Source organism: Chlamydomonas reinhardtii, chromosome 11 (genome assembly GCF_000002595.2).
Source record: "Chlamydomonas reinhardtii strain CC-503 cw92 mt+ chromosome 11, whole genome shotgun sequence".
In the NCBI taxonomy this organism is placed as follows: domain Eukaryota; kingdom Viridiplantae; phylum Chlorophyta; class Chlorophyceae; order Chlamydomonadales; family Chlamydomonadaceae; genus Chlamydomonas; species Chlamydomonas reinhardtii.
Window position 1 is genome coordinate 377,835 of NC_057014.1, and position 25,538 is coordinate 403,372.

At 67.2% G+C, this 25,538-nt stretch overlaps 4 protein-coding genes across 4 annotated transcripts; 1 reads left to right on the plus strand and 3 right to left on the minus strand.

The window, feature by feature from the left end:
* The first annotated feature begins 87 nt into the window (after nucleotides 1–87).
* Nucleotides 88–5,969, plus strand: CHLRE_11g467577v5 (uncharacterized protein). The gene is made up of 7 exons (XM_043067329.1): nucleotides 88–461; nucleotides 898–1,119; nucleotides 1,280–1,504; nucleotides 1,775–2,107; nucleotides 2,322–2,423; nucleotides 2,841–3,841; nucleotides 4,170–5,969. The coding sequence occupies exons 1-7, from the start codon at nucleotides 408–410 to the stop codon at nucleotides 4,918–4,920; spliced, it is 2,688 nt and encodes an 895-aa protein (XP_042919329.1). The 5' UTR covers nucleotides 88–407; the 3' UTR covers nucleotides 4,921–5,969.
* A 172-nt stretch (nucleotides 5,970–6,141) lies between these two features.
* Nucleotides 6,142–8,787, minus strand: CHLRE_11g467578v5 (uncharacterized protein). The gene is made up of 5 exons (XM_043067330.1): nucleotides 8,752–8,787; nucleotides 8,529–8,665; nucleotides 8,131–8,236; nucleotides 6,941–7,019; nucleotides 6,142–6,374 (listed from the first exon to the last, which is right to left on the minus strand). Exons 2-5 carry the CDS (start codon nucleotides 8,653–8,655, stop codon nucleotides 6,306–6,308), a joined length of 381 nt encoding a protein of 126 aa, XP_042919330.1. The 5' UTR covers nucleotides 8,656–8,665; nucleotides 8,752–8,787; the 3' UTR covers nucleotides 6,142–6,305.
* Nucleotides 8,788–10,280: 1,493 nt separating this feature from the next.
* CHLRE_11g467579v5 (uncharacterized protein) lies at nucleotides 10,281–13,377 on the minus strand. Its single transcript, XM_043067331.1, has 5 exons — nucleotides 12,767–13,377; nucleotides 12,567–12,632; nucleotides 12,035–12,359; nucleotides 11,599–11,751; nucleotides 10,281–11,328 (listed from the first exon to the last, which is right to left on the minus strand). The coding sequence occupies exons 1-5, from the start codon at nucleotides 13,214–13,216 to the stop codon at nucleotides 11,033–11,035; spliced, it is 1,290 nt and encodes a 429-aa protein (XP_042919331.1). The 5' UTR covers nucleotides 13,217–13,377; the 3' UTR covers nucleotides 10,281–11,032.
* Nucleotides 13,378–13,775: 398 nt separating this feature from the next.
* Nucleotides 13,776–25,137, minus strand: CHLRE_11g467580v5 (uncharacterized protein). Its single transcript, XM_043067332.1, has 7 exons — nucleotides 22,892–25,137; nucleotides 18,404–22,738; nucleotides 17,866–18,040; nucleotides 17,505–17,635; nucleotides 16,692–17,099; nucleotides 15,816–16,379; nucleotides 13,776–15,581 (listed from the first exon to the last, which is right to left on the minus strand). The coding sequence occupies exons 1-7, from the start codon at nucleotides 24,779–24,781 to the stop codon at nucleotides 15,243–15,245; spliced, it is 7,842 nt and encodes a 2,613-aa protein (XP_042919332.1). The 5' UTR covers nucleotides 24,782–25,137; the 3' UTR covers nucleotides 13,776–15,242.
* Between the last annotated feature and the right edge of the window lie 401 nt (nucleotides 25,138–25,538).

Consider the following 25,538-nt stretch of genomic DNA (forward strand, 5'->3'; position numbering starts at 1 on the left):
CTTAGTTTGTTTTCGGCGATCCCGCAAGCCCATCCCACCTGGCTCCGTGTGCACCTCCAAGTCCATTGCATGGCAACCTTTTTTACACATGAATCTTTCACGGTGTGTTTTGATACTGCCAAACGGGAAGCACTGAAGTTTCCTGCGCGACGCAACTCCTGTAATTCCATTAATCACGTTGATAATTTGCTTTAAACTAAGATCAAGTGACGCTCAGACTTATTAGCGCAATGATGGAGGGCGGGTGCAGACAGCCCCGCCAGCGACCTTGGCGGTGAAAGGCTTGACTTGCTCGCTGGGCAGGCGGGAAACCTTTGGGGCCTCTCTGGGTAGCCTATACAACAGCTAGCGGTTGAATAATACTGTGGAGCGCGGGGTTCGGGACTCGTTGACTTGCAATCGTGAGAATGAGTCGAGGGAAAGTCCAACTGCAGCGCATCACAGATGACAAAACACGTCAGGTAAGGGCACTGAAGATGTTGCGGGGCGGCATGACCGTCGGTTCGGCTCCGTGCGGCAGTTGCTACGCCGCGGTCTCGCGGTACGCCGCAACACACCAGCCCGACCCGCTACCCCACTGGGGACGTATGACTTGACGTCTCAGAGGAATATTTATGGGCTGGACACGGACGCGGGCGATTGCCGCGCTCAGGAACCCAGGCGGCCACGCTCTTGGGCCCGTGTGTTGCCCACGGCCTCCTAAACACGGCTTCTCCGCCTGACCCAGCCCATCACCCACCCACCCACCGCCATCCACCTCCATCACCCACACAGCGTTTGCTACCTTGCCCTAACCCAAAAACCGCGCTCCCCTCGGTACTTTTGGGCTTCAAAGCGACTTTCCCAGCCCCTCCCCTTCTTCCAACCCCCGCAACCCCCCATCCCAAACTCACACAGGAGGTGTTCCACCGGCACAAGCAGGCGCTGTTCCGGCGCGCCATGGAGCTGTCGGTGCTGTGTGACTGCGACGTGGGCCTCATCGTGTTCGCGCCCGGCTCCTCCGGCCCCGGCACCGGCGGCCAGCGGCTGTACCAGTTCAGCAGCATTGAGATGGAGGAGCTGCTGGAGAGATACGCGGGGGCTGTCAATGAGCCGCACGAGCGGCGCGGCAACAGCGAGGTGCGGGAGGGGAGGGGAGGGGAGGGGAGGGGAGGGGAGGGGAGGGGAGGGGTATGGTGCTGTGGCAGGCGGCTCCGCGCGAGTGCGATACGGGACTCCGGTCCATGGATGTTCTGACAGTGGCACTGCATGCCGGTCGTGACGCCCTGCGCACTCACAGCTGATGCGGCACTACTACGAGCTGTCTCCGGATGAGGACGGCGAGGGCGGCGAGCCGGGGCCGCTGGAGGGAGACGCGGACGGCGGCGGCGCCTCGGCGGCGGCGGCCGCGGCGGCGGCGACCATGGCCGCGGTGGACAGCGTCATACTGGGCAGCGGCCGGCGGCGGGAGAGCCGGGACGGGATGGCGCCGGGCGGCGGGGCCGGAGCGCTGTTGAGGCGCATGGTGAGCGCACGTGTGTTTGGTGGGGGTGGCGGTGGGGGCGGGGGCGCGGGGCACACGTGGTGATCGTGGGGGTGGGGGGCGCGCCCGGCGATGTGCAGGACGCCGTGGGCTGGCCACGCGGGCTGGCGCCCACAGCCGTGTTGCCGCCGTACGCGGCCGTAGGCTGCAACGCCCGGCTGAGGCTGTAAGTGCACCAGCCCGTGCACGACCTCTGTCCGCAACCTGGTCTCACACACTGCCACCTATCATCATGCGTGGTCGCCGCCGCAGGTGCCGGGCGGGCTACCGGGCGGGTTGCACGGCCAGTTGCAGCTGCAGGGACTGCAAGGGCTGCAGGGGCTACAGGGGCTACAGGGTCCCATGCAAGGAATGGTGGGTATGCTGCCGAGCGGCCTCGGCTCTGGCGGCATCGGCTCCGGCGGCCTCACCCCGGGCGGCGGCGGCGGCGGCGGCGGCGCGCTGCAGCTGCCGACTCCGGGCGGCCTGGGCGGCGGCGGCGGTCTGCCGGGCGGTCTGATGCCTGGCGGCATGCGGCGTGTGGGCGGTGCGGTGCCGCTGGAGGGCATCAAGGCCGCGGGCTTCCTGGACAAGCGCAACTACCCGGTGCGTGGGTGGGTGGGTGGGTAGGTGGGTAGGTGTGGGTGATATAGCAGCCGTCCATGGAATGGAGTACCGAGGGCGGGTTACGGAAGCGAAACCTGGGCTGCACTGCAAGTTGCCGTATTCATAAATTCCCTTGGAAAGGCTATCTTTGCATTCGCATCGCGCTCTGTGGCCCATGACCACCATGACGTTGTTGCTGCGTCCCCTTGCGCAGGTGAGTCCTCGCAGCGAGCGCGCCTACGAGGACATCACGGCCGAGTTCGACAAGCTCACCGAGCTGCGCAACAAGAGGGCACGGAGCGGCGGCGCGTCGCAGGTGGGGGGCCGGCCGGGGAGGGAAGGGGACGAGGGGATGGGGGAAGGGGAGGGGAAGGGGAAGGCTAGGGAGGGGTGTTTCATTATACAAGGCAGTAGGGCAGCCAGAGAGGCACACAAGGCATGTGTGTGTGTGTGTGTGTGTGTGTGTGTGTGTGTGTGTGTGTGTGTGTGTGTGTGTGTGTGGTGCAGATGTGGGCGGTGCAGAGCTGTAGGGTGGTGCGGGAGGGCCACATGGGAACACCTGTGTGGGGCACCGGCACCTGGGCACCTGGGCATGAGGGGCATGGGGGCATGAGGGGCATCATCCCGGGATGAAGCCGCGACGGCCAGTGCTCCTGCTACTGCCTGCCCCTGGCGCCCCCTCGCCGTCTCCTAACTGGTCCTGGACACCCCTTACCTCGTCTGACCCTCACAGACGGTGCCCACGGGGCTGCAGCCGCTTTCCTCCTCCGCCGCCGCAGCGCTCAACCCGCAGCAGCAACTATCGCAGCTGCTGATGCAGCAACAGCAGCAACAACAACACCTGCAGCACCAACACCAGCACAACCTGCAACAATTCGACAGCGGCGGCGCCAAACGCTTCAAGCCGCTCTCCATCATGGTGCCAGACAACCAGGCGCACCCCATCCTGCCCTCCGGCGTCACGCCGCTCACCGGACCCACGCCCATGTCTGGTGGCGGGCCAGGAGGCGCCGCGTCCGGCATGGCCTCGGCCTCTGCGGCAGGAGGCGTGGGTATGGGCGGCACGGGCGGGCGCGGGGGCCCCGCCGGCCTGGCGGGCGGCAGCGGGGCGCCGGCGCTCAACGGGCATTTCTTGCCGCACTCGCAACAGCAACATCAATCGCAACACCAGCAGCAAGCACAACATCAGCAGCAGCAGGGCCAGCAGGGGCTGCCGCCGCGGGCGCCGTCGTCCAGCGGGCGGCCCTTTGGCGCGGGCCGCACCTCGCTGTCCGGCATCGCCTCCGCGCTCGCCGCCGCGCAGCAGGCGGCAGGCGCCGCCGGAGGCGGCGCCGCCGGCTCGGGCCCCATGGACACCGACGGCGGCGGCGGCGCCTTCACGTTTGACCGGCGCACGCTGACGGGCGCGCTGGACGACCTGGGGATTAGCTTCGCGCCCATGCGCATGTCCAGCGACGGCTCCGCCGCCGCCATGCTCAGCATGCCCTCGCCGCCGCCGCACGGCGCCACCGCCGCCCTGTTCGGCGCGCTGGACGGCGGGCCGCTCAGCGTGCGCAGCAGCAGCCACGGCATGCTGGCGGCGCTGGGCATGGGCTCGGGCATGGTGGGCTTGGAGCGGGGCACCAGTGTGGGGTTGAGCGGGCTGCTGGAGAGCCCGGGGCCCATGGCGCTGGACAGCAGCCTACGCGGCCTGGCGCCCATGGATGTGCTGGACTGGCCGTCCTCCTCGCCCAGGTGGGTGGGCGGGTGGTGCGGAGGGGAGGGGTGCAGAGGGGTGGGTGCCTGGGTGTGTGGTGCAGAGGGGTGGGTGCAGAGGGGAGGGTGGGTGGGTGGATGGTGCAGAGGGGAGGGGTGCAGAGGGGTGGTGCCTTGGTGGGTGGTGCAGAGGGGTGGGTGCAGAGGGGAGGGTGGGTGGGTGGATGGTGCAGAGGGGTGGGTGGCTGGGTGGTGCAGAGGGGCGGCTGGGTGGCTGGCAAGGGGCCGTGTCCTGACGAACGCTACACCCGGCTGGCTGACGGTTAGTTGCTTGCCTAAATGACGGACGGGTCATGCCCGCACACAGGTCCAGTGCGGGCAACAGCGAGGGCGGGGGCGGCGGCAGCGGCGCCACCACAGGCGGCTTCGCCTCGGACGACGGCGAGGGCGGCACGGTGTTGGATGGGTTGGAGGTACGCGGCATGGCGCTCTCCAAACTGGCGCCCGAGGCACGCGTGGCGGCAATCGGCACCTCATCCCCGGACGGCGGCGGCGGCACGCCGCCAGCCACCCGCGGCACCGCCGCCGGCGCGGGCGCGGGCGCGGCAGGGACAGGGAGCGCGGCGGCGGGCGGGAGTGGCGGGGGGTCGTTGCCTGCCGCCGGCGGTGGCGCGGGCAGCGCCTTCGCTGCCGCGAATGCCAAGGCGGCGGCCGCGAGCGCCGCTGCAGGTGCCGGGGCGGAGGGCGCATCGGCGAATGCCAGCGGCGATGCGGGGCCAGAGGCGGCGGCGGCGGGGCTGGGCGGCTCGTTTGCTCGCGCGACCAGCTATGAGCTGTTTGCTGCCAACGTGGCGGGCGCGGCGGACGGCCTCACGCCCGAGCTCAGCTTCGATGTGCTGTCAGGGGCCAAGGCGGCGGCAGCGGCCGCGTCGGTGGCAGCGGCACAGCTGCAGCAGGAGGCGGCGGAGAGGAAGGCGGCGGAGGAGGAGGCGGAGGGCAGCGGCGGCGAGGGCGGCAGTGGCGAGGTGGCGGACCTAGGGCTAATGGTGGTGGGGCGAGCGCTGGAGATCCCCGCCGGCGCTGGGACGGGAACACCGCCGCCGCCTGCGCCCCACTGAGGCCTGGAGAGGGCGGGGCGGGACGGGCAGGCAGGCATCTGCGCTGTCGCGCCCCTGTTGCAGCCTTGGTTGCTGTTCAACAGGCTGCAATTTCAATGGGGACGCGGATTGAATGGATCGGACGAAAGGGCTCTCGTGGGTTTGGGTATGCTGTGTTGTTCTTATGCAGCCATCATGCCTCTGACCCGCTTCAACACGGGTAGGAGCTTTGTACATATTGGACAGACAAGAGCGGTTTTGGTGTGTCACTGAGGCGTGTGTGGGGGGGAGGGAGGGGGGGCATGGCCTGGCCGCTTTGACAGACGTGGGCACAGAGGTGCCGGCCCTGACGAGAGGCTTGCATGGCTACGGCCAGACATAGCTGGCTAGGGGGGCGCGTGGTGCACCGACGCAAGCAAGGCATTACTCGTGAGGGACGGCATTATACATGACAAGCACCTATCGTGAGCTAATGGAAATGCTGGCAACGCATGCACGTTCAGAACAGGAAAGCCAGGACAGGCCTGCATGTGTGTTGTGTCTGCGACGCAAGTTCGAACGTGGGCAGGGTCCCACTGCAGAGTCCCATGAATACGGTTGAAATCTAACAGCCGTGATTGCTGCGGTCACATGCGCTACTAGGTGGCCTGGCGGCGGCTCTGCACTCTGCAACCGGTGCTACATGCGCAGCTACGTGCGCCTTCAACATGATTTCCGGATTGAGCATTCGAGTTGGGGCTGCTGCAGCTGTAGGAGCGATGGGGAGTAGCAGGACCAGGCCGACCAGGGTGTGCGATGGACCAGGGGTGCGACGGGACAGGGTAAGGGGCAGGTTGGCGTAGTCCCGCAGTGTGCAGCTCATTCCTAGACCCCCAACAAACGGACCCAGAGCGCGCTGCAGGTGGAGCTGGGCGATGAGTGATGACGTGGTGAGGATTGGATCGCTGTCAGGCTGTTCAACGATGCCGGCAAGCAGAAGAACCACATGTTAATAGTGGGTACGTCCTGATTCCGACCTTGCATCAGCTGCCTTCCGCGCATTATCGGATTGAAAGATACGATACCGTAGTCTGGCGATGGATGCAGTGTTAAGGCCAACATCAGGAGAAACGCCGCCAGTGCGTGACTGCGTGTCTGGCTGCATTCTGCCGAGTGCGGGCCGAATGGTGCTGACGAAACGTCACGTCGCAACGTCATTGTGGCAACGCCGTTTAGGCCGGGTCAGAAACGTGGGCGAAGCGTCGAACTCAGCGGTTACACATTCCGGTGCCGAGGCACCCGCCTCCTGCGACACCCCACACACGCCGCCAGCTCCCTCAGCCTAAGCGCGCCCGCCTCGACAGCGCGCAGCGCCGGCCGCGGCAGCCGCAGCCCACACAGCTCTGCTCCTGGCTGCCACGATCCATTTACTTCTTGTTGGCGCGGGCAACGCGGATGCTCTTGTGCACGGCGGCGGCGCGGGCCTGGGCAGCGGCCTGTGGGGGGCAGCGGGGCTGGTGGTCAGGAGCGGAAGAAGCGGCAGCACGGCAGAACGACGGCACCGGCGGTGCTTGCGACTCAACCGCAGGAAAAGAGTTTTAAGCATTGTAGGCTCGATAAACATGAGGCTTCGGAACGCAGCGGCTCTGGATACTTGGATGCAGACCCATGCTACCGTATTTAGGGACGCGCTCCCGGTGCAGGGGACGAGCAAGGGGCGTGTGCGCAGGTCACCTTGCCGCCGTTCCGTGCTCATGCAGCCCTCCCATACAGTGCCACTGGCCCCCTGCCCTTGATCATCCCCGTCCGCTCCCTCTGATCACATTCCAAGCAAACCCGGAAGCATGGTCCTTCTGCCACCCACAAGCTAGCACCTTCCGACGCCGGATCGGCGCCCCACACAGCTCCCGGCTGTAGCCCCGCCCGAAAAGTCGGTGCACCCTTCCAGTCCTATCTCCGTTCGCTGCTCCCCCCAAGTGAGACCTGCCCGGATTCCACCCACCCAGACACCGGTCCCCGCGACCCCTCTTAAAACGGCACAGTAGCCCCACTGCGGGCCCACCTTCAGGTCTGGCCGGTAGCTGGACACCTGCTTGCCCACGGCGGCGCACACGCCGCGGCTGTGCTTCTTCATGGTCATGCTGAGGAGCAGGCGCGAGGGGCGGGGCGGGGCAGGGAAGGGAGGAGGAAGGGGGCACAGTCAGGAGACGGACGCGGTGGCCGCGCGGGAGGATGGCATGCCGGCGTGTGGAGAGGAGCTAGATAGGGGGCTTTCCCTCCCTTACGCCCCCTCTCGCTGGGTGTGAGAACTGCGACTGGCCGGCCATAGGTCCGGGCATAGCGCCCCGCAGCACCCCGGCCGGCCCAGCGCCTCTTCGGCCTGGGCGTCCTCCGGCTGCTGTGCCTGCTGCGGCCTGCCGGGATCATGCGTGCAAAGGCCGGCTGCAGCGCACGCTGCCGCCGGGGTTTCAAGGCAACACAGATGCACGCGCTGCCGGGGAGACGCAGGGGTGCCCGGGTGTTGCTGCCACCGCCGCTCTGCTGCACCCACTGCCACTCCACTCCACGTGTAGACGTTTCCCCCACATTCCCGCTTGCTGCCGCCGCCTGCAGCCCTGCGCTGGTGCCCCTCTGCTGCGGCGCTCGGCCACAGCTGGTGGTCTCATTCAACCGGCCAGGGCAAACCCTCCGGCGGGCCAGCCTGAGCCGCCAGAGATGTATGTTCCAGCCGCGGCTGCGTTTCGCCGGAGTGAAATCGCTGACTGCTGCTCCTGCTGCTCGCGGCCGACCGGCTTCCGACCTCCCACAGCCGCCGCAGCTGCTCCAAACCGCTGACTGTCAGATGCTCCGCCGCCCTACAGCGCTGCTATCCCGGCCATATCATGAACTGCACACCATCCGGATGTGCTGTCATCATGTGCCCAACCCCCGGCCCTTTCCCCTTGCCGCCAGCCGTGCCGCTGGTCGGCTCCAGCTGTCCGCATGCCGCCTGCCGCCGCCCCTGCTTCTGCTCCCCCTGTGTGCGCTGCTGTCTAAGGGCTGCTTGTGCGGGCGCCAGATGCTGAGGGTGCAGCGCTAGCTCCGATAATGGTCCTCGGAAGTTGCGGAGCGCAAGCGAGTGCTCTGTGACATGCACCACCTGTGCAGAGCCGTGGGATACGGCACGGCACACACGCGGCTCCTCCCCCTCTCCCCAAAAGACCAGTTACCCCGCAACCCGATGACCATGCTAGTATCGGCTGCGTCTCTCACCTGAACTTGGACACGCTGGGCTTGCTCGCGTTCTTCACGCGGCCCACGGTCAGCTTGACGGCCTCGCCATCAGCGGCAACGTCCACGGTCTTGGCGTTCACCAGGCCTACAAGGGACCCCAGGGCGACAGATCACTTACAAATCCATCCTTAAGCAGCCTCCGGCACCGCAGCCCGACGAGGAGGTCAGTTCGGCGGAGTTCAGAATAGTCTCTAGGCCAGGCTCCTGTGGCGCGAGCCCTCTTTCCCTGAGTCACAATTATTGACCATACTACTTCCTCCAGTGGTAGGCGCTGTCGCCGCCCAGCAGCGCAGCGACAAGCATGCAGCTGAACGCCGCCGGCACCCTGGTCCCAGCTTGCAGCGAGCACGGTATGTCTGCTTCATTTGTTAGCCTACCCGAGTACTTGTAGCTGTGCTTGTTGTACAGGTTGCCGGCCTCAGCGCTGAACACAATGCCCTTGGCGGCCTTGCGCAGCTTGCTGTTGTGGCCCTTGATGCACTCCCAAACCAGCTGAGACGACATTTTTGCTGACCTGCACCACACGAAGCGTCCAAGTAAGCGCGAGGGCGGCCGGCGATGTGCGCGTTCAGCTCCCAGGCAGAAGTTGCGACGACTTACTAACTTGCAACAGCTACAAAAGCGGCAGTGGTGAAGAGGGTTTGTTCAAGCGCAGGCTGGTGCTTTTGCCGACCGAGCGAGTCCCCCGCTGCATCGGGCGACAAGCCGATGTTTTCCGTTGCCAGGAGGCGCCCGCTCCCGTGCCGTGCTATTACTTTTTCACAACCTTATCTACTCGTTGGTACGCAGTTGAACGTTTGCGAAGAGGAGGCACGAAACCGTGTCGCCCTGCGGGGGGATCCCGAAACGCGACGTATTTAGCCTGTACCAGCCGTGTTTCTCCAAGTCAAATACGCAATGACTTGCGATGTCCTGACGGCGTGCGTTTCGGTTGCAGCTGGTGCCGTGCAACGTCTGCCTACTCAATGTGGCCTCGCCACATCTGCAGCGCAGCGGCAGGTGACGGCGCAAAGCAAGCCCGCTGCCACCTGACCGCCTCCAGTCGACGACTGATGCTGACAGGCCTGTGGCGGCAGGGGAGATCTACTGCTGCCATAGCCCCAAGAGTAGGCTCCCAAGGGTTCGCAGCACCCTTGGACCAGCAATGCAATGGGGCCAAATTCGGTGGTTCGAGGGGTGGTGCCTGCAGCCTGCTGCCTTAAGCTCTCAGTGACCGCTCTCACGTTTCAACACAGGGCAGCACAGTGCACAAGCAGCATTAGGGGCTCCCCTCAATGGCGTCACTTAAGAACCGGAGGCTATTCCGATGCGGGGCTAGGGCACACAACGGCACGCAAACCCAACAATTTCACAATTACACTAACGACCTTTGCGGGCGGGCGGCTGGCCGGGTGGCGGCTGGGTGGCTGGGTGATGGCTCAGTGGGGTTCAGTGGGGATGACACGTGGATGACACGGCTCAGTGGATGAGGGCTCAGTGGGGCTCAGTAGGTGATGGCTGGGTGACGGCTGGGTGACGGCTCAGTCATGGGCTCAGTGGGACGCACTCACTCTACCCTCCCGACGGTGCAGGAACGTGACGTCAACTCCGCAACCAACATCCGGCACGCGCTGGTGGAGATGCTGCTGGGGCACAAGCGACCTGCATCGCTGCAGACTGGCGGCGGCAGCGGCGGCGGCAGCGGTGGCGGCGGCGCCAGTGGCGGCGGCAGCAGCGGGGGCGCGTGCGCGCATCTTGGTAGCGGAGGGGGCGGGAAAGGCCACTTGGAGGAGGAGAGCGCAGCGCCGCCCAGGAAGCGGCGCAAGCGCGCAGGCTGGGGAGCCGGCCGGTGTCTAGGTAGCCGTCCGCGGTGGGGCTGGCAGGGCATGCGTAGCGGCATGACAAGTAGTCCGCTCTGGGCTACGTACGCATTCGTTTCCACAACACTCGTCATTAAGTAGTGCGGCTGTTGACAACTGTGCTGTGTCTGGCTGCGGTTGGCTCTGCTGCTGTGGCATCGCGACTGCTAGATAGGCACCTGGTTTGGCTATGTGCCTGTGGAAACCGACACCGGCTATGTCGTCCGGGCGATGAGGTTGTTCGGCCTCAGACTGACGAGGGGCTCAGCCCCTTTTCCCGTGACCGGGGAACACTTGTCACGATTACACTACCCACGACCTTCAGCGCGCCAAGCGCCCAGAGCCCTAACGTCCGTGAACCACAACCGCAGTCTCTAAGCCGATTTCAAGCCACACGTGTGCTTGTAAGTCGAGGGGGAGTGGCAAACCGATCAGGGGCATTAAAACGCAGGCGCCATCTTAGACACTCAAGCCCTGCGTGCTGACACTCTGACACCCTCAACTGCGCACTACCACGACAGCGCGGCCCACGCCACCGTTGCCGGGTCTGCCCGGCCAGTTGACCGCACGCCGGGCAGAAACTAGACAAAAGTCGTTGTTGTAACCGGTCCGCACGGCCAAGCAAGGCCCGTACCGGCCACGTGCATCAAACCCAGGATCTACCAACACTCAAGCCAGGCATTGCCCACATGGCCGAGTGCTCATGCATTCGTTCTCAAGTCCCTCTTGCAATGCGCAAGCAGTAAGTACAGTGACGCCTGCTGGCTTGATGAAACCATGCAAAAACGACAATCACAATGACAAGAGAGGTGGTCCCCCGTTAAGCATTTAGCGCTAAATGCTCAACAGGGGACCACTTCTCTTGTCAATTTGATTGTACTAACAAAAACACGGACAAACCAGCCTGCGCGCCGGCACCGCTTCTTGGGCGGCTCTGCGCTGTCCTCCTTCACGTGGCCTTGCTCGCCCCCTCCGCCCCCCACATGCGTCCCTGCTGCTGCTTGTGCTACTGCTGCCGGCGTCTGTGCTGCGCTGCGCCGCCATTACCACCGCCTGTAATGCACTCGGCCGTGCTGATAGTTGTAGTACACCGTCAGGGGGCAGCCCAGCACCGGCAGCGCCTCCACGCGGTAGGCGCCAGGCTGCGGCTGTCCCGGGCGCCAGTCCGGCAGGCTGAACAGCAGGTGTGCATGCACGGTGAGCACCGGTGGCAATGCCCGTGTCATCGCCAACACCCCGCCGGCGCCGCCCTGAGCTTCACCCGCCAGCCGCGCGGCGTGGTAGGCCCAGGCGAGGGTGGTGGCGCTCCACTCCAGCTGCTGTCGCCCGTCCTCGAACCCTGCAGCACGCCAAGTCGGCGGCAGGTGGCATGGCGCCGCAACAAACAGAGGGTGGCTGCACGCGCCATGTACAGGAACCGTACTACGGTGCGCATGGTCCCAACCAGGCGCGGTGGGTGCGAAGGACCCTGTAAGCCGGAAAACGGACAACGTGCTACCTTGCATGCCGCGTGTGCTATTTTATTCCCAGCAGGCCAATCCAGTTCGGCTCAGCACGCACGGCCCCGGAAGTACGACCCCTGACGCACCCCGCACCCCACCCGACCCACTGCTGCTGAGAATCGCCAGCTCCCCGAGATGCAGGTCTGCCGACTGCGCCGGCGCCCGGCCCCTGCTCAGCGACACGCCACTGCAGCGGTCCAGCTGCAGTTCATCCGCGGCTTCACCAGTGGCCACCGCTGTCAGGAACGGCACGGCGCGGCCTGCACGCGTACGGACCGAGGCAGCACAGGCGGGGCAAGGGCCGAGACCCGGGGCAGTCACACACCGACAGCAATGCGTGCGCGGTCTTGCACGCGTCGCGGTGCCCCGTTTGCAACCGGTGCAGGACTGCAGTCCCGACTCATAACGCAAAGCACTGGGCAGCACCCAGAAGAGGGGGCGGGCGAACTCAGAAACGACTGATGCAGGGGCCATACATCCGAATTGACACGAACCAGGTACCGCACTGAAACACGCCGCCCCTCGTTTGGCCCTGCGCCGCACCTAGCAGCAGGTTTGTGCGCGCGGCGGCCGAGTCCTCCCTTTGCAGGTATGCATCCAGCTCATCCGCGAACAGTATGCGGCCCAGGCCGCTGCGGTGTAGCAGCGGCACCACCTTGAGCAGGTACGCCCGCTGCAGCTGCACTTCAGACTCCACCTCGACACCACTGCTGCTGGTGGTGCACTGCTCCTGCGACCCGACCGCCGCTGATGATGCAACCGCCGCAGCCGCCGCAGCAGCAGCAGCCGTCGCCGTGGCCTGGACCAGCCTCTCGGCCTCCAGCTCCAGCAGCTCGTTGGCGGCCATCGCCATCGAGCTGTTGGGAGCCTGTGCCATATTGGCTCTTTTGTGTTAGAGGGAGCGATGCGCAAGTGCATGCAATCAAGAAGTTGCAGCAAATGCACGTGACGGCATGTCACCCTTAGTATGTGTACCGTACGTCTGCGGCGCGCGTACGGGTACGGGTGTGCACATGCATGAACACACATGGGCCCACCGCCCACGGCATCCAGCAGCCCTTCAAAGCGTCCGCACCTGGCCGCGAGCCAGCTCCGGCAACTTCTTCACCGAATAAAGGAGCAGGTGCCAGAATCCCACGTCCTGTGTGGCAGCAAGACGCCGGCCCGTAAGAAAGCAGGTGAACAGTACGTTGTACAAGTCATGCAATAGACGACACACCGGCCGTTAACGTACCGTAACGACCGGCCGGCAAACACGTCAGCACCCCGCCCCACCTTGTGGAGCAGCGCGTCCACCAGCGACATGGTGGTGGGCAGTAGGGGATCACCATCCAGTATCAGCACTGCCGCAACGTCCTCCGCGCGGCGCAGGGTGCGGGGTGCCCCCGCCGTATGGAACTGCCGATGCAGGACAGCGCTCGCGGCGATCTCAGTTCTATAGTCCTGCTGTCTGGATACGCGTGCGACGTCCTCATGCAAGCTGGTGAACTGTTTTTGAACGTCGGTGAAGTGCAGGTTGAGCTGGTCCTGAATCTGGCCCTGGAAGTTGGAGAACTGGCCCTGAAAGTTGGTGAACTGGCCCTGAAAGTTGGAGAACTGGCCCGAATTGTCGTCGCGAAGTAGCTTCAGCTTGCTATCGAGGATAGCATCAATCGATTGAGCCGGCGGCAGAAAGAATACCCTCCTCAAGGTCGTGAAAAAGCTGGTAAGGCCTTTCAGCTTCATAATCAATGCGTTTTGTTGCGCTATAATCCCGGAAGTGCGACGTGAGCACAAATATAAACAGCTAGAGAGTCTCTCATCACACCCCCGGCTCTCGTTCGCAAGGCCATGGGCTCCCGCCCAGCGGGTGACTCATGTGCGGCCAGCGGACCAGCGGTCTGGATTCTGGAACCAATTGGACTGTTGGACTGGTGCTGGATCCGGCTACCGTAGCAGCGAGCCAGCCAACAGCCAGCAAGCGCGCGCGCGCGGGCGGCAGGAGGTGGCGAGGAAAGGCCGAACGGGGCTGCCCCCATCATCGGCATCTAACGGCATGCACCGGCATTGTGTCCGTGCATGCATGTCCTGTTGTTTCTGTGCCGTGCCGGGGAGCGCGGCCGTGCGGGAAGGCGGCTGTTGTGATGCCCAGGCGCGCGGTTGAAGCCGGTGACGCAGGGCAGGGCACCCCCCTCCCCCGGGCACTACAAGGCCACACACATGGCGCTGTGCACTGTGCGCGTACGGGTCGAGCCAGTCGGCTGCCGGCTGCTAACTCCTTGCCACTGTGGGTTGGGCTTGGGCAATATATCTATTCCAGCTTTCACTGGGGTTCTTACGCGCATGAACCATTGTCGTGCAGTAATATGGCAAGCTCTGCGTGTTAAGCACGTACGCCGGGGTGGAGTAAGGAGGACAGGGTAGCGAGGACTGTGCCTCTTGCCCTGTTCGCGTGTCTCATCCCTCCGGCCCGCATGAGAGCCCGCGGCCCTGCTGCCAGAGCCGGGCCGCTGACACATGCATGCAGCTAGCTAGCTAGGGATGTCACTGCCTGAAGTGCACAGCGCCCCGGGTCCAGGCGCCGAGTGCTGCAGTTCACCCGGCGGCATCACACATGTACAGCGCACATCAGTGTGGCACACGCGCTGCCTTGCCCTACGCACTTACGCCAGCCCTTCAGGATAAAGTGCGGTCTTCGACCCTTCCAAGGACCCAAGGGCATCTGCCCTCGCGCAGGAAAGGCACATCACCCTGGGTGAGGCGATACAAGCCGAGCCAGGGGCCCCCCTGAACCGAGCTCACCAGATGCCCAACGCCGTACGGTATGCGGCCTCCAAACGAGTGAACCTCGCACATCCCCGCCCTACCGTATGTTTAGCATCGCTGGCCATTGCCCCGCTGCAAGCCGTACCTGCTGTGAGCGTATTCGCGCCTACAGAGTAATAGAGCAACACGCACAACTACCGCAGTTGCGTCGGGCGGCATTCGCCACGTCAGTTCTCACAATGCATACGGCATACCCCCTTCCATAGCCCACGAATTGCCGGCCCACCCAGGTATCCACCGTGACACCCCCCATGGTCGTTGCGCACAGAAGGAAGCGTCTTATTGGCAACAGCGCAAGCAAAAGACATGCGCAGATGCGCTCGAATGCAACTCCATGCCAGCAAATGAGTTACGCAACGGCGTGTCAGTTGTTTAACGAAACAAGCCCCCTGCTCCATCCGCAACTGCAACACGGCACCATAGCCGCATGGGGGCTACGACCGATCATGCCGTGCCTCGTGCCTCCTGCATGGCGCCAAATCCGTGGAGGTCCAATAAGCACTGCGCAAAATGCACAAGCGCCGAGTGCCCTTGTTGCCCCCCGGAGCTTTTTATTAACTCTCTTCAAGCAGCATCGCAGCTCCCTGCACAGCAATCCAAGTAATCGCCGCCACCGCTGAGACTCAGCCTGCCACACGCATAACCGGCTGACGCCGGCGCTACCCTACCGTAACCTGCATTGATAATCCACCATTCCGGACGCATTCGGTTCTCGTCACCATCGTCACAGGCAAGCAGCGCTCTGCCCGGCAGCAAACTAACAGCACACACGCCGCGACTTCCCGGTGACGCCCTTCTGCAGCCCCTCATCCTTACCTCCCCAGCGCACCGTGGGGTTTGTCCTCTGGAACCCCATTCCTCCCAGCACAACGACCCTGCTCCCACGCCGTCCCTTATCCCGCGCCTACGCCTGCGCCTGCGCCTACGCCTGCGCCTGCGCCTACGCCTACGCCGCCGCCCCCTCCCGCTGCAGCTCCGGTGACATGCGCGCCTGCGCGGTCGAGTGCGCCCGGCTGCCGGCCGCACTGCCGGCCGCGCTGCCCGCCCCTCCCTCCGGCGGCGTCTCCACGCCATCCTGGTAGTTACTCTCCAGACTGGCGGATCGCGGCAGCGCCGCATGACCGCCGCCGCCGCCGCCGCCGCCGCCATTGGTCGCCGCCAGCACGTGTGGCAGCACGGCGGAGGTAGGGCGCGAGACGCCGCCGGCGCCGCCAGCTCCCAGCTGGTCTCGGCCGATGACCGAGTAGGTGGACATCGTCTCCGCCTGATCCGCATCCAGCATATCCTGTTTTGAACGTTGTCGTGGGCGGGGAGGGAGGTTGAGAAGAAGTTTGGTGCACTTGCAGAATGCAAAAGGACGTGGGTGACAAAGCCATGTGCGCGTGGGTGACACCGCCTACTGCTTCCCGTCCCCTGTGGTCTGGGACTCAGATGAGTGCTGTCGGCCTGTCACGCGTCCATCCCCTACCGCCTCATCTCCCCGTCAACCCCCATATCACCCCCCTCAACCCCCACGCACCTGCACACGCCGGAACAACTTGTCCAGCCGCCGCGCCAGCTTGATGATCACCTCGTCAATGAGCACGCTCTTCTGCTTGAGCACCCCCAGCCCCTTGCCCAGCTCCCCGATGCCCGCCGCCGCCACCTCGCGGTCCGCCGCCACCCGCCCCTCCAACACCTTGACCGCCGCCTTCAGCCGCGCCTGCAGCTCCCCATTCAGGCGCTCCAGGTCGGCGGCGCTTGCGCCGCCGCCACCGCCGCCGCCGCCACCAGCAGCGCCGCCGCCAGGCCTGCGGCCCACCTCACTGACCCCGTACGAGTCCGCGCTCTCCTCGTACTCGTACTCGGCGGCTGCGCCCGCATTGCCGCCGCCTGCGGCGCCGCCGCCAGCGGCGGCCGCGGCTGCGGCGGCGGCTTGCGCCGCCGCCGCCTCCATGGCTGCGTCCGTGACGCGTGTGTCCAGGTCTCCGAGGCGCCGGGTGACCTCGTCGACTTGGGCCGACAGGGCGGCGACGGCGGCGTCACGGGCCTTGTCGGCGCGGGACAGCTCCGAGAGCTTGGCCTCCAGGTCGGCCACGGATGCCTGCGTGTGGTGTGTGGTGGTGTTGGTGTTGGTGTTGGTCGTGGTTGTGGTGGTTGTGGTTGTGGTGTTGGTGGTGGTGGTGTAGTGGCCGGGGTACACTCCCATCCCAAAATAGACCACTTGGGAGGCTGGGGTTGGGTAGTTAGGGCAGCAGGATAAGGGTTCGAGGGGATGGATGAGGCACGTGTGTGTTGAGGAAAGCACGAGGGGGAAGGGTCCAGAGTCGGGTGTGTGCGTGTGTATGGTGCACAAGGAGGGCTTGGCAGCACGAACACGCCAACACACACCCCCGCAACCAGCACACGTGCTTGCCTTGGTGTCTTCCAGCTCCGCCGCCGCGCCGAAGCCCACACGCGGCCGCGCCGCCGCCTGTGACGACCACGGCGGCGTGTCGCCGCTCGCGCTCACCGGCGGCGGCCCGCCAGGGCCGGCGCCGGCACCGGCACCGCCAGGCGGCAGCGGCGGCAGCCCTAGGGCCCCCGCCCCCGCACCGCCTTCGGGTGTGTTGGTGAGGCTGGCTCTCGAGCGGGAGGCAAGGATGGAGCGGTGACGCTGCGGAAGGGAGCTATCCTGCATGCCGCCGCTGACGCTGAGGTTGGCGCCGGCAGCGCCGCCAGCCAGCGCCGCCGCCATCTCGGCTCGTAACGCCGCCAGGGCGGACTCGACGGTGTCAAGGCGGCTGGTGGCGGCGCGGCTGGTGACGGTGGCGGCCTCGGTGGCCTGAGGACCAGACCAGACCAGATCAGAGAAGAGCAGATCAGGCCGTGTTAGGAGTTCTGACCACAAGCCAGGCATGACTGAACGCTAGTTTAAGTTGCGCAGTTTCGTTCACTGCTAATGCTCATGGGTGGCCACGGTCGCGGGCAAGGTCACGGTCAAGGACGCGGCGCAGATGCATGTCCCCGCAATGAAAAGACCTCACTCCCTCAGCGGCACGTGCTCACCCCATTCCTCCTCATTCCTCCCACCTGTTCCCTTCCCGCTGCCATACCATCGTGCCTGGCTACAACTTCGCTGTACCCTAAATTACGCATGATCATAATCCCCCTGTGCAAACCCCAACCCCCAACTCCCCAGCCCCGCCGCTTTTCCAAACATCCTTGCAACACCCCCCGCCCCACCCACCGCCGCCAGCACGTCCAGCCCGTGCTCCTGCTCCTCCACCACCTCGCCCAGCTCCTCCAGCCGCCCGCGCATCTCCACCAGGATGCCCTGCAGAGCCACCAGGTCGGCCACACCGCTGCCGCCGCCCACACCTGCGGGTGCGGTTGGGTGCGGTTAGTTGGGTTTTTGTGCTGTGCGTGATTGTGTGGTGCTCGACTGGAGGGCAATGGTTGTGGCTGAAGGTGGGAGGAGGAGGCGTAGGCGCAGAAAGCGATGCGCCAAGGACTTGAGTGCGTGTGAGCGCGTTTGGAAGATTGCGGGCGAAGGTGAAACCAGAGTGATGCGGTTTGCAAGAATGATGCAGCGGGGGTTCCCTACTTACCAGGGGGGGTCAGCGGCGGCGTGGGCTGGGTGCTTGTGCCGGCGGCGCCGTCGCCTGCCTGCGGCGTGGATGCCCCGGAGCCAACAGCCGCCGGCGGTGCCGACACCGCTGGCGCCGCCGCCGCCACAGACACCGGCCGCTGCTGCGCCAGCTCGCCTAGCTTGGCCTCGAACGCCTGCGGGACATGCCATGGTCGTCCCAGAGGTGCACCAGAGGATGCAGGTCACATTCGTGTGTGCGAGCGGGTGTGTCGAAATGTCGGACACTGTACCGCCGTACGGTGAGCAGCTTCGCACGCCCGACCACCCGCACCCGCACCCCTGCACACACACGGACGCCACACTTGCGGTAAAATCGGTACCGCATTGGTAAGTAACTCCGGCGTCGTCTGGGCGGGCCTTCGTTTCGGTTCTTAAACACACACACGTGCACACACACACACACACATACACACACACACACACACACACACACACACACACACACACACACACACACACACACGCACGCACGCCTGGCCCGCGCCCCCCCCCCCCACCTGCAGGTGCTTGGTGAGCAGCTCCACGCTCTCCGTGGTGATGTCGGCGGCGGCGCACACGTCCGCCACCTCCTTGGTCACATCCGCCACCTCCGCCTCCACCGAGGTCAGCCGCTCCTGCAGCGCCCGCAGCAGCGCGGCGTCCGCCTGACCCGCACCCGCACCCGCACCCGCACCCGCCGCCTCCGCATCATCGCCTTCCCCTCCTCCTCCTCGTAGCCCCGCTGCGCCCGCGGACAGTGACGCAGTGGAGCCGCGTTCCCGCATCGCCGCCCTCGCGCCGCCGCCGCCGCCGCCGCCTTCCCCGTCCTCGCTACCCGCCGCCATCAGCGCCATGCCTAAAGAGGAGCCGCGCGGCGTGACGGCGGTGGACACGGCGGCGGCGACCTGGCGCGACACGGCGACGGCCATGTCGGTGCGCGCCTGCTCCACGTCGTTGGCCAGCGCGCTGCTGACCTGGTCCAGGTTGGCCCGCACCTCCGCCGCAAGCCGGTCCAGACGCCGCTGGAACTCCTCAACCAGGGCCGGCGCCGCCTGCGGCTCCGCCTGCGGCTCCGCCGCCGCCTGCGGCGGCGGCGCCGCCGCAGATGCTGCCTCGAGGGCGACGACGCGGTCGCGCAGCGCTGTGAGCGCGGCGGCGGTGACTGCCAGGCGCTGTGAGAGGTCGGAGGCGAGGGCGTCGCTGATCTCGTGCATGCCTTGGTGCACGTCCGCGTGTACGGTGTCGATGTGGCGGAGGACCTTGGTCAGGGGCGGTGTCGCCAGCGCGTCCGGCGCGTTGCCCGCCTGCACGGCCTTCAGAGCCTCGACCACCGGCGGCGGCGCAAACGCCAGCGGCTCCTGCGGCACCACCTCACTCGGCAATTGGCTGCTGGAGACAGTCCGCAGATCCACTGCCGCGGCCGCAGAGGCGGCGGCAGCACCAGCACCAGCTGCGGCAGCGGCGGCGGCGCCGGCTGTAGCTGCCTCGATAGCTGTCAGACGCGCCCGTAGCTCCGCCACGTCAGCTGTGAGTCGCTGCACGTGCTCCGCCCCCTCCGCTGCTACAGCCTGCGCGCCCGCCGTGAACGGCGACTCCACCGGTGCAGCCTCCGCCGCCCCGGCCTCAGCCGCTGCGGCCTCTTCGGCATCGGCCGCTGCAGCGGCGCTGGCGTGGCCATCGGCTGGCGCCGGCGCAGCTGCACCTGCAGCCGCCGCCGCGGCGCTGGCAGCACTGGCGCTGGCGGCAGTGGAAGCCGTCACTGCCAGTATGAGCGCCTCGACACGAATGGAGATCTCCTGTAGCCCAGTCGACAGCTCCTCGACCCGTGCCGCCACCGCCGCCGCCGCCGCGACCTCGCCTGCGCTACTGCCGGCAGGCGCGTCCCTGGGCTCTGTGGCCGTCGGGTCCTGCGACGCAGTGGCGGCGTCGGCATCGGCGTCGGCGGCCTCAGCCTCAGCAGCAGCCTCCGCTTGTGGCCCCGCCGTCTGCTGCTGTCGCCCGGCCGCCTGCTGCTTGGCCCTCTCCTCCTCGACGTGTGTCACCAAGGCCGACAGTCCCGCCTCCACAGCCGCCACACGAGCAGCCAGGGCCGCCGCCGCAGTAGCAGCAGCAGCTGCGTCCGCCGCCTCGGCCGGCTCGGCGGCCGCCGTGGCGGGCGCGGCAGCTTCTGAAGCCTCTGGCGCCGCCGCACTGCTGCTGGTGCTGACAGCCGCGGCATCGGCAGGAATATTTGCCACCGCTGCCGTCGCCGCCGCCGCCGCCGCCGCCTGCTGCGCCCGCAGCTCGTCCACGGCCGCCTGCACCGCCGCCACATCCCCACGCAGCGCCGCCACGCTGCCGGCCAGAGCCTCCACCTCGGATGCGGAGGCGCCCCCTGCTACTGCTGCTGCCATTGCTGCCATTGCTGCTGCCGGCACCGACGGCGTCGCCGTACCCGCATCCGCAGCCTCCTTGGACGCCGGCGCATTGGAAGTAGCAGCAGCAGCAGCGGCGGTGGCTGGCGTCGCCACCTCCGCGGCAGTAGCTGCAGCAGCCGTGGCGCACACCAATGCTTCGTCGGCACGTGCCTGTGCAGTGGCGGCGCCCGCCACCGCCTCCTTTGCCGCCGCCAGCGCCGCCGCAGCCATCTGCGCCACCTCCTCCAGCTTCGCTGAGACATCGGCGGCGGGTGCCGCGGCGGCTGTAGCGGCCGCGGCAGCTGCAGCGTCTCCGCTGGGAGCTGCAGCTGCAGCGGAGCTGGAGGCAGCTGCCGCTGCCTCCGAGCCGAGGCGGCTGACCTCCGCCTCCAGCACCGACACGCGCGACGTCAGCACCGACAGATCTGCAGGCGTGGCTACCACCGCTGCCACCTCGGTTGCCGCCGCCGCCGCCTCTGCCGCTGGCGCCGGCGCCGCTGCAACGGCCGCGTCGGCGTCGGCGCCAGCCAAGGAGGGGCGCTGGCTTACCGGCGGCGGCGGCGGCGCCGCCGCCGCCTTGCTTGCAGCCGCCACCTGGGCGTCCAGCTTGGTCAGCTGTGCGCCTTGATCCGCCACCAGACCAAACAGCTTCTGCACCGACGCTGACATCTCCCTGACCGCCTTGCTTGCGACGGCCGCCTCAGCGGCAGCGGCAGCGGCTCCGCCGCCGCCGCCAGCGCCGTCACCCGCCGCCGCTGCCGCGGCGGCGGTGCAGGCGGCGGCGTGTGCGGACTTGGCGAGCTCTGCCGCCTTCCTCACCTCCGCCGCCAGCTCCGCTACGCGCGCCTCCAACCCGCCGCTGCTGCTGGCGCTCGCAACGGCGGCGGCGGCGCCGCCACCTATGCCGTCAACTGTTAACGACGGCCCTCGTGACGGCGCCGGGACGCGAGCCGCCGCCGCCATCGCCTGCAGGAAGTTTGGCGGGGGCTCGGGGGCTGCGGCAGCGGCCGTTGCATCTGGCGCTGCTGCTGCCAGCAGGGTTGCACTGGGTGCAGAAGCCGCCGCTGCCGCCGCCACCGCTTCTGCCGCCCTGGCGGCGTCAGCCGCCGCAGCTTCCAGCTTGCTGTCCAGCTCTTGCCGCTGCTTGGCGAGCGCCGCCTCCAGACCCGCCACCGCCGCCGCCAGCGCCGCCGCACTCGCACAAGTGGTGCAACCGCACTTGGCGCAGCTACCGCCGCCGCCTGTATCGCCGCCTGCATCGCCGGCTTCCGCCTTAGCAGGCTCTTGTGCCGCCTGCTCTGCCGCTGTCATCGGCACCGCCGCCGCTGGCTCCACCGCTGGCTCTACCGCTTGCTCCGCCGCTGGTTCCGGCGCTGGCTCCGCCGCCGCTGCCGGCCGCGCCGCCGCCAGCGCTGCCAGCTCAGCCCTCAGCGCCTCCACCTGCCGGCGGAGCTCGTCAGACGCCGCACACGTCGCGTGCGGCGCGGATGCGGAGGCCGTGGCGCCTCCCTCCGCCTCTGCGGCTGCGCGCTCTGAGGACGACGGCACCAGCGGCGGCGAGGCGGCTTTATCGGGATCGGCAGTGGAGGCGGGCAAGGCGGACGCAGCTGCAGCCTCCTCCTGTGTCTTCTGAAGCGCTGCCACCTGCCCTCGCAGCTGCTGCAGGTCGGAGGCCAGAGCCGCCACCGTCGCCTCTACAGCCGCCGCCGCTGCTGCTGTTGCTGCTGCTGCCGCCGGCGCAGCCGCTGAGGACGCAGCCTCCTCCGAAGAAGACGTTGCCGCCTCGGCCTTACCCGCCTCCGGCTCCGCCGCCGCCTCCGGCTCCGCCGCCGCCTCCGGCTCCGCCGCCTCCGGTTCTGCCGCCTCCGGCTCTGCCGCATTCGGCTCCGCTGCCTCCGCAGCCGTCGCCGAAGCTGCTGCTGCTGCTGTTGCCGTCGCAGCTGCCGCCAGCTGCTTGAGCTCCGCCGCCAGCTGCTCCTGCTGCGCCGCCAGCGCCGCCGCCTGCTGATCCAACTTCTTCTGCTGCTCGTCAAGCTTTGCAAGCTGCTCATCAAGGTCGGAGCGCAGCCGACCGACCGCCTCCTTAGCCGCCGAGTCGCCGGCACCCACCCGCCGTTCGGCCCCCTCTATGACCGCCGCCGCAGCGGTCTCCGCCTGCTCCTTTGCGGCCGCCGCCACCGCCGCCACCTGCTCCGCCACGTGCGCTTTCAGCTGCTCCTCCAACTGCCGCAACCGCTCGTCAGCCGCCGCTTTGTCCTGCGCCGCCGCCGCCTCGGATGAGGCGGCTTGCACCGCCGACGCCGACGCCGACTCTGCGAGGGCCATTGCAGCGCCGGCCGCGGCCTTGGCAGAATCAGCGGCCAGTTGTGCCGAGTCGGCAGCCGCCTTGGATGCCTCCGCCTGCGCCTGCGCTGCCTGCAGCCGTGTCTCCAGCGCCATCTGCTTGGCCTCCCATTCCTGTGCGATGCAAGGCGATTAAGCATGCTAGCAGCCGCCTTTGGCGCGTAGCAGCGACTGCGACATTCCTGACAACAGACTGAGAAAGCAATCATGCACCCCACATCCATTTCGCACAAGCTCGAACTCTCACGTCCTACACACCAGGCGTACCTTGGCCATGGCCGCCATCTCGCCTCGCAACTGCTCCGACACAGCTCGCGCGTCGCGGCACGGCGCCGCCGCGACTGGCGCCGCCGCCGCCGCTGCCGCCGCCACGCCGCCCGCCTCCAGGCCGGCCACACGGCCGCCCACCACCTCCAGCTTGGACGCGGCGGCCGCCGCGGCCCTCTCCAGCCTGTCAATGCGCCCCAGCAGCGCCACCACCAGGCCACTCACGTCCGCGCCACCGCCGCCGCCGCCCTCCGCCCCCAGCGACTTGAGGCCCGTCACGGGTCGCGAGCTGAGGTTGGTGCCCGGCGAGCGCACCGGCGCCGCCGCCGCCGCGCTGGAGGACGCCAGCGGCCCGGTCTGACGCAGCGGCGAGCCGGCACGGCCCCATGCTTCAGGCCCGCCGCCGCCGGCTGCAGCTCCACCCAGCCGAGCGGCTGCGTTCACCGCAGGCAGGCGCACCGTCGCGCTTTCCACGCTGCTGCGGTGCGTCAGGTTGCCGCCGCCGCCGCCGCCGCCGCCGGGGCCCATGGGGAAGCCGGCACCGGTCTGCCGCTGCTCCACTCTGTGCAGGGTGCCGCCCGTCAGCGGTGAGGAGGCGGAATCAGGATCCACGTCGCCGCCGCCGCCACCGCCGCCTGCGGCGCCGCCCGTGTTATTGTAGGGTGGCCCCGCGTTGTAGGCCTTGAGGTCAGGCTCCGAGGCGGCGCCGCTGCGCAGCGGCTTGAGCTGCGGCGCCCACTGCTTGCTGCGCTGCACGCCCTGCAGGTACGGGTTGGTTGGCCCCTGCTGTGCTGGAGGCTGCTGAGGCGCAGGTTGCGCCGCAACCCAGTTGCCGCGCTGCTGCGGGAGCTGTGGCGGAGGCAGGGCCGAACCGCCGCCGCCGCCGCCACTGCCGTTCGCGGCGCCGCCGCGGCCTGGGCTGCCGCGGCCGCGGCCGCCAGCCGGCCGCCCCACGGCCGGCAGTGCCGGCGCTGCTGAGCCGGCGTCCCCGGCATCGCCGGCGTTCGCACCCTGCGGCCCCTGCGCCGCCGGAGCGCCGAAGTCTGCGGTGAGCACGATGGGCGGCGGCGGCGGCGGCGCCTCGCGCGGCACCCACGTCATCAGCGCCGCCGCCTCGGGCTGCTGCTGCCGCTGCTGCTCCAATGTGTCCCATAGCTCCGTGATAATGGCGCTCTCACGGCTCAACTCCGGTCCGATCAGGAACACCGCCGCCGCATCGGCGGCGGCGGCGCCGCCGGCCGGCGCGTCCGCCGGCAGCGCGCCGTTCCAGCTGCAGCGCAGCGCGCGCGCCGTGGCGGCGCGCGCGGCGGCGCTGGTGCCGGCGCCGGCGCTGACGGCGGTGATCGCGGTTGCCTGCAGTGACGTCAGCTGTGCGGAGCGCCAGGCGTGGCGCTGCTGCGCAGCCAACGCCTCGCCGTGGGATGCGACGGCGGGCAGCAGGCTGGTTCGAAGCTGGCTGCTGAGCGCGGCGATGGCTTGCAGGAAGCCCAGGTACGGCAGCGCCTTGGCGTTGTGGGGCCGGTAGGCTTGGTGCAGCGTCTGCAGCACGCTGCCTGCCAGCGGCCCGCCCTGGCTCTCGGCGATGCCGAGGTCGGAGCACAGGCGCATCCAGCCGGACAGGCCCAACCCCGGGCCGGAGGTCAGCCCGCCATCCAGCGCCGTGGTGCTCGGCATGCCGTTGAGGGTGGCGCTGCTGGGCTCGGCCCCGAGGCCTGGGGGCGGGGCGCCGGGGTAGCCCGGTGGAGGGGCACGGTAGTCTGGGCCGCCGCGGGCGTAGGCAACGAAGGCTGCGCGGAGGGGCGTGGACTCCGGGAGCGGCTCCGCATCAGCCGCGGCCTGGGCGGGGCCGGGCTCCACAGCCGGCTCCACCCCACCGACCTCCTCCTCCATCACAGAATGCAGGAGCGGCAACGTTCAAGGTATATAGCGGTGCTGTTATTGCCTAGGCGGCAACATCATGGTCCTCAATTGGTCGCCACGGTGTCACGACTAGCATGGCTACAGGCCATCATAGCTGTGTATAAACCAAGATATAGATGACAGCTTCAAATTAGGCGTTACTGAGAAGATAGTCACGAGAGCGAACTCAGCCCTTGACGACTTATCAGCAGTTTTCTGCAGTTGTGTGTGTTTCTATCATAACTTTAACTTGTGTTATGAATTGAATATGCGTAAAGGACAGCGACAAGACGGAAACCGACAACTTCGAACTAGCTCAGCTCTCTCTAGAGCTTAGCTACGAGTTTCATATCAGGTAGCAATTAAAAAGCGTCAAGCTCAGTTGTTATGACAGCGTGTACTCGTTCGAGACTGGCCCATCGCACGCTGCCCGACGGCACACCCTCCCTCCCCTCGAGGGAGGGGTTACTGACTGCCTAGGGGGCAACCGAGTGGGGCCCCTGGCAGCATTCGGTGGCCTCTACGTGCTTTCACGCTCAGATTTCCCCATCTTGTACCGTCGCAAACATAGGGGCACGCATACCTGGCAGGTGGTTCTGGCTGCCCTCCTAGTGCCGCATTGCTGAACTGATGTGCCCGCAGACAGGCGTGCGACCGCAGACCTGAGGGTGTGTGGCGATGAAACAACGCTGGGGTGCGGATTGCAGGAATGCTGAAGGCTGGGGCCTGCCGCAGAGTGCGCGAAAGC

Excerpts from the sequence above, each read along its gene's own strand:
- CHLRE_11g467577v5 (XM_043067329.1), top strand. The coding sequence starts at position 408 with ATGAGTCGAGGGAAAGTCCAACTGCAGCGCATCACAGATGACAAAACA. Across the intron at positions 1,505-1,774 it reads GAGCGCTGTTGAGGCGCATG|GTGCCGGGCGGGCTACCGGG; the intron begins GTGAGCGCACGT and ends TCGCCGCCGCAG. Across the intron at positions 3,842-4,169 it reads TGGCCGTCCTCCTCGCCCAG|GTCCAGTGCGGGCAACAGCG; the intron begins GTGGGTGGGCGG and ends GCCCGCACACAG.
- CHLRE_11g467578v5 (XM_043067330.1), bottom strand. The coding sequence starts at position 8,655 with ATGTCGTCTCAGCTGGTTTGGGAGTGCATCAAGGGCCACAACAGCAAG. Across the intron at positions 8,237-8,528 it reads GCACAGCTACAAGTACTCGG|GCCTGGTGAACGCCAAGACC; the intron begins GTAGGCTAACAA and ends GGTCCCTTGTAG. Across the intron at positions 7,020-8,130 it reads CCCAGCGTGTCCAAGTTCAG|CATGACCATGAAGAAGCACA; the intron begins GTGAGAGACGCA and ends CCTGCTCCTCAG.
- CHLRE_11g467579v5 (XM_043067331.1), bottom strand. The coding sequence starts at position 13,216 with ATGAAGCTGAAAGGCCTTACCAGCTTTTTCACGACCTTGAGGAGGGTA. Across the intron at positions 12,360-12,566 it reads CGGAGCTGGCTCGCGGCCAG|GCTCCCAACAGCTCGATGGC; the intron begins GTGCGGACGCTT and ends AATATGGCACAG. Across the intron at positions 11,329-11,598 it reads GCTGGCGATTCTCAGCAGCA|GGTTCGAGGACGGGCGACAG; the intron begins GTGGGTCGGGTG and ends GGCGTGCTGCAG.
- CHLRE_11g467580v5 (XM_043067332.1), bottom strand. The coding sequence starts at position 24,781 with ATGGAGGAGGAGGTCGGTGGGGTGGAGCCGGCTGTGGAGCCCGGCCCC. Across the intron at positions 18,041-18,403 it reads TGCTCACCAAGCACCTGCAG|GCGTTCGAGGCCAAGCTAGG; the intron begins GTGGGGGGGGGG and ends CATGTCCCGCAG. Across the intron at positions 17,636-17,865 it reads GCCGCCGCTGACCCCCCCTG|GTGTGGGCGGCGGCAGCGGT; the intron begins GTAAGTAGGGAA and ends CCGCACCCGCAG.